This window comes from Tachypleus tridentatus, chromosome 1, assembly GCF_004210375.1.
Source record: "Tachypleus tridentatus isolate NWPU-2018 chromosome 1, ASM421037v1, whole genome shotgun sequence".
NCBI classification, from domain to species: domain Eukaryota; kingdom Metazoa; phylum Arthropoda; class Merostomata; order Xiphosura; family Limulidae; genus Tachypleus; species Tachypleus tridentatus.
In genome coordinates, this window is record NC_134825.1 from 43434519 (window position 1) to 43446523 (window position 12005).

General features: G+C 29.4%; 1 protein-coding gene across 4 annotated transcripts in view; it reads left to right on the forward strand.

The window, feature by feature from the left end:
- LOC143247150 (phospholipid-transporting ATPase IF-like) overlaps window positions 1-12005 on the forward strand; it is a 106422-nt gene that overhangs the window by 22116 nt on the left and 72301 nt on the right. For all 4 annotated transcript variants that reach the window (XM_076494791.1, XM_076494782.1, XM_076494800.1 and 1 more), the window contains 5 exons: window positions 4495-4623; window positions 6002-6153; window positions 8362-8426; window positions 8781-8862; window positions 11820-11958. In XM_076494791.1, the coding sequence (XP_076350906.1) occupies window positions 4495-4623; window positions 6002-6153; window positions 8362-8426; window positions 8781-8862; window positions 11820-11958 (567 nt within the window). The remainder of the gene's footprint in view (window positions 1-4494; window positions 4624-6001; window positions 6154-8361; window positions 8427-8780; window positions 8863-11819; window positions 11959-12005) is intronic.

Genomic DNA, 12005 nt, shown 5'->3' on the forward strand with positions numbered 1-12005 from the left:
CTGAATACCATAAATAGATCATGCTTCTCTGATTTTTCTATAGCTACATTGAGAAATTAGTTTGTGCAGATGATCCATATTTTTTCATGATTTTTTTTCTGGACTCATTAAAAGTAATTTTGTGTTACATTTTACCAGATTCACTGCTTGTCAATCTATTTGGAATTTCTGTTTCAATACCTTGAGTAGATATCTTGCACACCAGCAAGTGAGTAAATCTGTATATGTTCTTGAAATTGTATTTGTATCATATTGCTTTCTTAGATTCAGGATCCCATTTGTCTCCACTTGTAACCATTCAAGCCAGATAAAATTCCTAATGGGTGTGCTATTCTCTGTTACCTGCTTAATCAACTCTTGGGATCACACCCAAACCACAGTTCTAGGGTTGTTTGTGAGGTTGAGAAGTTATTTGATTATAAAACAACAACAACAACAAATCATAGTCTATTCTTAAATTATGTGATTTCATCATGGATCAATTTAGTCAGATCTCTTGATTTTACATTTACCTTTGTGTCCATACCAGGCAAAAAAACTCCATTCTCTATGCTGGAGATTATGAGAGTGTGAAAGTGCACAGATTATGTCATCTTGTGGCTGATGTTGCCTTGGTAGGTATCTTTCCTACCTTCAAGTGCACACTCTTGCATAGCATTTGAAACACCATAAGCAAGATGCCCATTGTCCATATGAAGTTTCATAGTTATAGTTAGGATGGGGATTGCCTTACATTTTTATTTTTTGTCTTAACCTTAATTAATGTTTCCATTTCGTTGTCATATTGTTGTTGAGTCCATTCTTGGATCCAATTCTATTCTTTCAATTTCCCCTAGGTGCTTGATGCTTACTGATTAAGTGAGCTCATGATTTGTCCATTCTTTTCAGAGTTGGACAAAGGCTGCACATTTTTTAGTTATTACTAACCAACTCTGTAAGGATCTTCTTCTACAAGTACAGGAGAATATCTTGCACATTGACCTCACTTATCTGTTGCACTACTACCTGTTACACACCTGAGAATGTGTTTTGTTACTACCTAACCCCATTTATTTGTATGTCTTATTAACCCTCTTGCCACAGGTATCCTTTACTGCAAAGACCGTGACACAATGTTTTAGTGTTTTACATTGAAACTTTTATTAAACTACTTTTTATTTATGTTATATTAAGTAGTATAGCATAAAACCTTTGCTAATATTTCATATTTTAATAGTATACAAATTTTAAACTCTTAATTCTACAAGGTAATATTTTAAAAAATCTTAAATTTTCCCTAGCATGACACACAACACATTTTCTTTAGGCATCTTCTCTATTTTATCATACACCCATCCAAAAAGCATGCAGTTAAGCATAAATTTCTCACTATAAAATCATTATCACTCAGACAAATTAGAATTTTTGTAGTTGTTAATTTTGTTTGGTTATAGAGCTATCAAATTGAAATTAAGACCCCTCCTACCATACCCATCTGTCAAATCCTCTCTTTCAGGATTTTTTAATAGTTCTCTTTTATGTTTAATTATATATTACCTATAACCAATAATAAGTAAAGATTTTCACTTATCAGATAAAGTATTCAGTAATGTTGTGTTCTGAACAGATAATCATCAATTTTCACTCACTGTAAAAGCTTTATTCACATGGAAAAGTTAATGACTAGCTTGGATGAATTTTTAACAACTCTTATTGCATTGTTAGAATGCAAGAACATTTTTGAGAGTTAGGGAAAATTATTTACCTTTTGCATGCTGTTATCTGTGTTATTTGGTTCATTATTTAATTAAGCAAAAAGTATTTAGTGCATTACTCTCAATAATATTAAAAAGTAGGGTTAAGTGTCATTGACAACTGGCAGCAAAAAAATAAAATTGGGTAAGTAGTTTATTTCTTGTCTTCTATGTTTATTTTTTATTTATTATTATAAAAATAACTAAAATGTAAAAATGGGGATATTTTTTGGTTAGTTAAGATTAGATTAGGTAAAATAACTAATAGTAATATAATAAAAATGTTTTATGAGGCATACCCCTGAGCTGCTTCTTATACCTCGTGGGTAATGTAATTTGATAGCTTAATGTGAGCTGCACATTCTCTCAGTGATTTACAGTTTATAATGGCATGGACAGTAGTTAGACATGATCCAAAGGACAATAGAAAAATAAAATTTAATTATAAAGGGACATTTATTGTTACAAGCTTAATGCTACTTAGGATAAACAGATGTTGTTTCATGTTACAATTTGAAGTAATTCTAGAAAGAAAAAGGATTAATTTAGATTTTTTATGGTTATGAGATTGGACAAATTGATCAATCCTTTATAGATATAAGGTAGAGAAAATAACAGATAAAATTTAAAGTTATACTTTAAAAAAATTTGAAATATATTTAGGAGGTTTTAATGAGATTTTTGAGATGGGAAGAGTATTTGTTAATCTTAACATAAAAATTACTTTGCACATGGGTTATTTAAAACAAATAATCAATATATTCATGGACAAATCTTTAGTGTAGTTCATTAAAAATACTTCACTAAAAATATGAATTTTGTATGTGAAAGACTGCTAAATTTTGTTACAATATACACACCATATTGAAAATTAGAAGTATTAAAAACCTGTAAAGATGTTAAATGAGTACAAAGAGGTCATATGGTTGGTCAGATTGACTAAACCAACATTGAGAGAATTAATAGGTGAGGAAGTACTCTACTGACAGTATTTCCTGTATGAGTATCCTCATGTCGGTCCAATCAGTTGGTCTTTCTTCTGGTTATGAATTCTACACAAACTTTGTTTGGTTGCATTGTTGTCTAGATTTCTGTCTTCTTGCTTAAGAGCCTTACTTTTGTGGAAATAGTGTTCCTTGCGACACTCTTGGGTTTCCTTTTTCTTTTCAGAGTAGATGGTCTAGCTTTTAGTAATTTGGAGATAAGTCTACTTGATTTGAATTTTATGTGTTTAGAATTAAGTTATTTCAAACATGCACTTACCTCTGAAACATATTCCCACCCACTTACTCACAATTGGGAAGAATATATTGTGTCATCACAACTGCAAAAAGAAACCTGGCTTAAGACATTGCATCAAGAGCATTTAATCAGGAAAAAGCTTTTAGTATTTCAGAAATAAGTACATGTTTGAAATTTGTTGTAATTCTGAAAAAGTGAAATTTAGTACCAAGTTTTTAAAAGCAGAGTTTTTATAGATTCCTCACTAGATAAATAAAATTTATTCACAATTTAAAAATACCAGGTCTAAACTTTAATAAGCAACATAACTGAGCTGCAAACTTTTAACTCATCAAAATAATCTAGACACAAGAAGCTAGAGAGAAGGACCAGAAAGAAGAAAACCTAACTTCATGAATCATTATAAAATCTGATAGAAAACTTACAAAATTTCTCATTAATCGTAGCTAATAATAATTATGAAAACTGTTTAATAATATAACATTTCTCAACTTTTGGATTGATCATAACTCACACATTTAAAAGCTATAATTGAGTTTGAAATATTATTCAATCTAAAATTCCATGTTCTTCAGCACATGGCTTATGAAGTTTTTACTTGTTTTCTTTCTTTTACTTGTGGGATTAAAGTTCTGTGCAGGGTGACAACTGGTTCTTGATAAAATATCTGAATAGCTTATATACATTTAACAAACAACTTGTATACATTACTATAGGAACTATGACAGCACTATTAGAGTCAGTCATTTTGGCTCACTGGAGAGTAGTGTTAGTTAAGGATGATGCAATGTGAGTTGGAATCATGTAGAAATAAGCTTAAGGGACAGATGAACTAAATGACAGAAAAATAGATGTGTAAATTATGAACCTAATAATAATTAACAAAAAATGGGAAAATAATACCTCACCTTCCTTCTCTTTATCCAGTTTTCCTTATGTATCACCCAAACTAACACTAGACACAACATTTATAATGTTGTCATGATATCTTTAATAATTATGTTCAATTTACCCAAAGAACTGGCCCTAATTTAACTTACAAAGGTTATTTACTATCCTTTTTGTTGTAGCTCTAATTCAGTTTACCAAAACAATATTGAATTAAAATGTTAATTACACACTTCTTTTCTTGGCAGGAGGCAAATAAGACATCTCTAGCCTATGTTACAGTTTGGTCATAGTATTCTTTGATTTATGTTTGCTTGAATCTTGAAATCAACTGTTGTATCATTTGTGGTTCTCCCACCAGCATGCTGCAGCTCATGAGGAAAACATTTTTCCACATTTAATACATAATATTTACCAATTGTGCAGTCTTTTAGCTCATATCCTAGAGGTGACATAAAACGTATAATGTTATATGATTTAAACAAAAGTGATTTACAGTAGAAAATACGGAATACAGTATTAACAAAACCATGTTACTTACTTGAAATGTTTTCTTTTATGGTTAATTCTATCATTTTTATTTATAAATAGCAGTTTGTGTTTCACTGTGAATGCTGTTTCTTTCAATCAGGTAGGAGATATTGTCAAGGTAAAATCTGATGAGGAGTTCCCATGTGATCTTGTGATGCTGTCTTCAAGTGATGCAGGTGGAGTCTGTTATATCACAACAGCTAATCTTGATGGAGAGACGAATCTTAAGGTAAGTCAAAATGTGGATTGATTTATTTAACATATATTTCAAGGCTTCCTCACACCAGTTTGAGGAATATCTACATGCTCTTGCACTTTGTACCTCTTTTTTCCAATCTTCCTTCCTTGTATTTCTCACATTATACTCATTCAGGCCCAGATCATCATTTGTGATGGTTAGGATTTTCATTATTGTTTGACATATTTGTCTCATTTTTAGTGTTTTTACCATTGTTTGTTTTATGTTGGAATTCATCTTCATTCAAAGACCTCATGTATACTACCTTTACTGGATGGATCTGCCAATGCTTCATTTGGTGTAGAATGTTGTTGTTGATAGGTTTTCCCACATTTCAACACACTGAATACATTACATGTCTCATCTTCTGGCATCTCACTTTTGCCAATAATTTGGCAAGATCCTTCATGCTGGTATTTGGATAATTCCCCAAATGTCTTTTCACATTGTCATTTGGAAAAGTATGTTTCTTTTCTGGTACCCATTTGAGGAATTTCTTTAAACAGTTAAGAACTAATGTTAAAATTTGGTCTGTTAACTATGTTTTGATGCCAAGTTTCTTCATATACAATGATAATAAAGCAGTTTAATTAAATTTTGAACATACTTTTTTAAAATATTGTCACATGCATATATTTTCACTTACCTCTTCCAAAAGAATTAATGTTTGCACTGGTCCATCATTTTGGCATGAGATTCTAGCTGTTCTCTGTGAGAGGTGAGATATCATGTCAGAAGATAACATTTTTCTTACCTGAAAATATATATACAATAGATACTTCTGTCTGAACACCTATCAGCCACATAACTTTTAGGTAGGAATTAGCTCAAGGCTTGTGGTATCCAAATGTCATGTGAGGGATCATGTGAAGGTGAGTATCTATTGGAAATACATCTTCAGTTAAGTAAAATGTTAATGTTAATTGTAGCCCTAACAGCATTATAATAACATCAGATGACATAATATTGAATTATCTTCATAGTTCTATAAGTTTATGAGTGTATATTTTGTTGCTGCTTTATTATACACAGAAATGACTTAGAACATCATTGTTTAAAGGTGTAACATGATTTGATACTGTATAGAGATATGTAAGTCAAGGTAATGGCATCGTGATACTCTTTTTTAATGAGACAGGTTTTGTAAAGGAAAGTTATTAGTAATGAAATATTTTCTTCCAATAGGTAACACTTAAAGGATAATAATTTGGCAGTCTAGCAGGTGTTAAATATTGCACATTTTTTTGTATAAAGATTATTCAACAGGTCTTTGTGTGTTAGAAATATCTTATTAATATTTAACAAGGAAGAAGTGAATTTTTTTGTTCAGTAAGTCTCTGTGTGTGAAAGTAATTATTTGTTTTTGCAGATTCATAATTGCCTTCCACAAACTCAAGAATATCAGACACCAGAATCTTTCAACAACTTACATGCTACTATTGAATGTGATAAACCAACAGCAAACCTTTACAAGTTTAGAGGAAACATGACATATTATCAAAGAACTCAAAGTAGTATTTGGTAAGTTGCTGTTCACAGTATTGATAAGTCTTTCAAGTGTGTTTCATCTTATATAATTGTAAAATATATGCTGTACGTATCTATAATTTCTAGTGAACTTTTATTTCTTTTAACTTTTAATGTGGTTTATGCTGATACAAAAATGCATTTTAGACACTAGGGGTTAATTGTTTTAACCATTTCACAGTAAGCTTGGTATAATATACACCAGTTTGTATATGCATTTCCACATTTTAAGTATTTATACTATAACATTTGTTGCAGTACATGTATTTTCACAGAATTTGGTAGACTTTTAGTAAAGATTACAAGTTTTTTGTTTAAAAAAGTCAGATTTTTTAATGAAGTATTTTTACTAAAGATTTGTTTGTGAAAATATTGAGTCTGGTCTGTTTTATCACTAGTCTGAGTGCAAAGTAATTTCATATTGTGATTAAAAAATTATTCTTTATCACAAAAATCTCAACTTTTATTTATGTAGTCTCTAAAACCTAAATACATTTCAAATGTTTCTTTATATTTTGTCTGTTATTTTCCCTACTCTAACTATGTGGGATCTGCCAATTTGACTAACCTCATAACCATCATGAATAAATTAGCAAATAAATGTAAATTATGTTCTTTCCATACTAAAATGACTACAAATTATAACACGAAAATACAAATGTTTAATCTAAGTAGCTTAATTCTCATAAAATTATATATTTATATATATTTATTATTTTTTATTATATTAGCCTTCCACTTGTGCCTGGCTGACACTATGTAACTTCTATTGATGTGGTACATGTGCAGTCATGATACTATATCTAGTAATATAAAACTGACCTTTAATCTTTGTGTTAATGGATTAGTATTTTGTAATAATTAGTCACATTTCTATTATTATACATAATATATGTTATTACTGTTTAGAAATAAGTTATTAAACTTATTTTTACTTAATGTATAGAACAATAATTAAAGAAGTAAAGCAAACAGTTACCTCTTCTAGGTACAGCCTTTTGAACTCAGTTGTTGCTGGATGTAGGTTTCTAAGACGTTTAAAATTTGTCACATGAAAGATATTAAACAAAATATTTTCTTTGTTTTATATATATACAGTTGAATAACCAAGAAATCATAAATTACTATGCTGATACCATAGAATATCACTATAAATTATCAAGCTTAGCAACTAAGATATATTTAGGTTTAAAAAATATGAAACTTGGAGTAGATAAAGACACAACTTACCTCTTTGAAATCTTGGTTTCAAAGGATGTGGTAGCCTTTTAACAGATGAAAATACCTGAGAAAACTATAAGGGGAAAATTCTAAGCTGTCGATTTGTTATATATTGAAGTGTATGTAAGGGACCACTTCCAAAAATAAAAAGAAATACACAGGGTCACTGTGTTTGATTCAGTACAAAAGTTATATCTCAGCAAAAAAGATATAAGAAGATATGAGGTTTTATTTTGTATTCTAGCTTATCAATATTTGTAACTTGAGTACCTAATTCATACAAAACTATAGACTTAGTATTTTCACATCACAAACATTTATTTCTAACCAGTGCTACATTCAACATACCACATGACTCCTAAAAATCGATATTTAAGTGTGTTCTTTTAATATTTACTTTCAGATAAGGAAACTAACTCATATATAATACTAAAATTTGAATTATAATCTACAAATTGATACCAAACTTACTGACATAAATTTATTAAATAGTAGTTCAATAAAATTTTGAATGCAAGTCAACAAATGAGATGACATGGTCTTTGACCCTTGATCCATCATGAAAGGGTTAAAGCATAGACTGTTTTGGATACTTTTTCTTTAACACTGGTAGATTAAATAGTAGTGAACATATTTTGAGTCCATTTACAACTGATTTCCAGTGTTGAAGTGTTTTATAACCACCTAATTTAATTTATTATGAAAATTTCATAAAGAAGTAAAATATATTATTACTATATGCATCAGCCAGGTCTACTTGTCCACTTATTTTTTCACATAATGTTAGGATTCTATTCTAATAAAATTTATGGCATATTTTGGGATTTGTTAAACTAATCTAGTGATTCAGAATTTAGTTAAATTAAATGCTTTTTTTTCATTTCAATAGGGTTAGAGAGGTGGTTTTGGTTTAATGTAAGATTTTAAAGAGTTTGTACCATATAATGAATTTTTATTCATTCCACATGTATGATTTTTCAGGCCTTTGGGATCATTGAATTTGTTACTGAAAGGAGCCAGGCTTAAGAATACAGCTTTTATTTATGGTAAATGGTAGATATAAGTTTTGTTTATACTTATCTGCATTTCTTGTATCATGGTTTTTTGTATTTTCTGTTTCTAGAAATTCTGTGAAAAAATTACTTATTTTGTTTAATTATTTATTATACATTGTGTGAAAAAGTGACTGAAAGAAAATTTGATGAAATCACAAAATATATACAAAATAAAACAATTTTTTTATTTTCATACTCTATGTTGAAATATATCCAGTTTTTATTACCTTTTGACACAATTTGTTTAGAATAAGAAAGCTATGATGTTTTACACACTCTGATTATTGTACAATACTTTTAATAGACTGTTATTAATACATTATTTATATTATTATTATATTTCAGGTTGTTGTGTATATACTGGTCCTGAAACAAAATTGTCCTTAAACCTTAAACTGACATACAACAAGTTTTCCACAGTTGAAAGGTGTGTAGCATGTATTTGTAAAATTGTGTTTTAGATACTTTAAGCTCATTAAATAAAAAAATAATAATTTTTGATATTAGTATGTTAAAGATCACTGGCTTTCACACCATTATTTCTTTCACTGCCAAGAGGTCAATACAAACTCATTATTAATTTGTTTTCTACAAGCAAATTAACAAAATGTAAAACATAAAAAAACATTTGTATTTAAAGCACTTCAACTCATTAATAAGACATTTTTTTTCCATTTTTAGTTATGTCATAGTGGTTTACAGATGGTTTTGAGGTTTTTTATTATTTAAGTACAAACTTTTAGCTCATAGCTTTTTCATCTCCTAACTAATTTAAGATCTAATTACAGTTTTGGACTCAGTATGTCAAATTCTTTCAATTGACATATTTGACCACATTTAAGGTTTCGTTGATTAATTTATCCTAATCCTGCCTAAAAGAATTTCAATTCGAGAATAGGCTGATAGAGATCTTGATAAGTAATAAAGTTAAATCATGTATACGTGTGTCCCATGCTTAATATTGCTGGCACACAGACATATAGCGAATAAAAAGAAAAAGAAGGTCCCATAAATTAATTTTCTTTAATCCTGCCTAAACAAAATGTGTAATTCTGCAGCTTGTTTGTTTTTTTTAATGTCATGCAAAGCTACACAAGGACTATCTGTGCTAGCCATCCCTAATTTAGCAGTGTAAGACTAGGGAAGGCAGTTAGTCATCACCACCCACCGCCAACTTTTGGGCTACTCTTTTACCAACAAATAGTGGGATTGATCTTCACTTTATAATGCCCCCACAACTGAAAGGGTAGCATGTTTGATGCAATGAGGATTCGAACCCAGGGCCCTTGGATTACGAGTCGAACACCTTAACCCACTTGGTCATGCTGGAGCTTTTTCTGCAGCTATTGAGGATTCTATTTTGTTTTAACTCATTTTTATTCTCTCCCCCAAAATAAAATAATAGAAGTCATGTTTTAGGTATACTAAATAAAAACAAACTTAGTTATCTAAGTTTATGTGTTTGTAACTGTTGTTTATAATTTTCATTTTTAATTAGCTTTGAATGGGGACTGAACCTGCTCCACAACTGTAGAAACTTACAGAACTTTTTTTTTATTAAATCTTGTTTCATACTTGGTAAATTAAGTAAAGAAAAAAGTATACCAAAATGAATAAGAAAATATAGAAAATGTTTATCCATTTACCATTTTTTACTGTTTTAACAATTTATTAGTACTCTAGAAGTATCAAGGTAGGTTTTCTTTAAACTAATTTTTGATAGGTAGGAAATAAAAGTTTTAGTTTTCAACTATACAAGAATTTCTAAAACTTTGACTTACTGGTAAAATAGTGCATCATATCACTTATAGTATATATATTTTTAAATATTTATGCTTAAAACACAGTTGATATAACCGTGAGATATATAAAAAGACCCTGATATGTTAATGAAAATCAAATTTGGTTTAATCCTCTTGCCACGGGCAGGTCAAATTTCACAAATTGCCAATAGTTTTCTCTGACATAGTACTATATTATTTATAACCTATAGAAAGCTAAAGTAAATGACATATTATATATACTATATTATATTATATTTTCTTCTATAATTAAAAATTAGGTAAGATAAAGAAAAACAAAACCTTTCATTAGGTACACAGGTGAGCATTACATAATTTGATAGGGTAACATGAGCTATTTCTTTGCTGAGGTATTTACAACTTTTGTGGTGGGGTTATTAGTTAGAAATAGTTAAAAGGGCAACAAAACAATACAATTTAAGTAGTTCATGATAACGAGAAACCCACTTTAAGTAAAAATGTATCTTAGGATGGCTGGTAAGGATATTAATACTTTAACTAATAAAGCATAGAACAATGTTTCAAACTTCTTAGACCATCTTCATGTTAACAAAGAGTCAGTTTGCAACTGACTGTTACCAGGCACATGTCATAGGTCAGTAGCAAACTCTCTCTTTGTTAACCTAAGATGATCTAAGAAGGTCGAAACATTGTTCTCTGCTTTATTATGTTAATACCCATACCAGCCATCTTGAGATACAAGATTTAAGTAGAAACAGATTTACACTGTTATGAGCATTAAGCTATTTAGTATAAACAGACATACTTTCCTGTTACAATTTGGAGTCATTCTGGAAAGAAAGAAAAGAGTAATTCAAATTGATTTCATATTCTTTTATGGTGGTTACAAAAATCAGTCAAACTGAATGACCCTCTGTAGAGTTAGTGTGGAGAGAATAACATGAAATGTAATAAGTTACTGAGAAAGTGTAAAATTTATTTAGAAGGTTTTAGAGATCACATAAATGAAATTTGATAACTTTTAATTGAAGAAAGTGTTTTAAATATTAGCATGAGAATAACTTTACACTTGGTGCAGTCAACACTTTGACACTATTTATTCACAGAGAAATTTTAAATAAAAATACTTCAATAAAAATTCTAATTTTTTTGTCTACAAATGACATATAATGCTTGCAAGATTTTCTGATGGTATAGTATGGAAAATGTAAAGATCACTTATGGGTCACAAACTTGGACAAATTGATTGAGCCAGTGGTAAGAGAGTGAATGTATTAATGTATTTGACAAGCTTAAAACTAATCTAATAAAGCATGATATGTAATAAGAAGCATCATCTGGTTGTTAAGCCATCATATAGTGCAGTAACTGATGATGAATCGCAGAACAATTATTTATTCTGCAAATTAAATAATTAGATCAGATGACATGTAATCAAAGATGTATCCAGAAAAGTTAGTTTTGTAATTGAATCATATATTATGTTTAAATTATTTATAAATTTGAACTTTTTAGAAGTCTCATGAATGCATGTTAATTAAGTAAAGAAATTCTATAAAAGTGGTATCTTCACTTAAAAATCTTTCTTAAAAATGCATTATTTTCTGTTTTATTCTTTCAGGTCCATGAATAGGTTTTTGATAATTTTCTTGGTGTTGTTAGCATTAGAAGCGTCTTTTGCAACAGGAATAAAGTATTTATATCAAAATGATCCTGTGATGGGGACTGCATGGTACCTTCCTTTGAGAGAAGGCTTAAGTGTAAGTTTATCAAGTTGGTTTTTAGCATTTTTTTAAAATGCCACTAA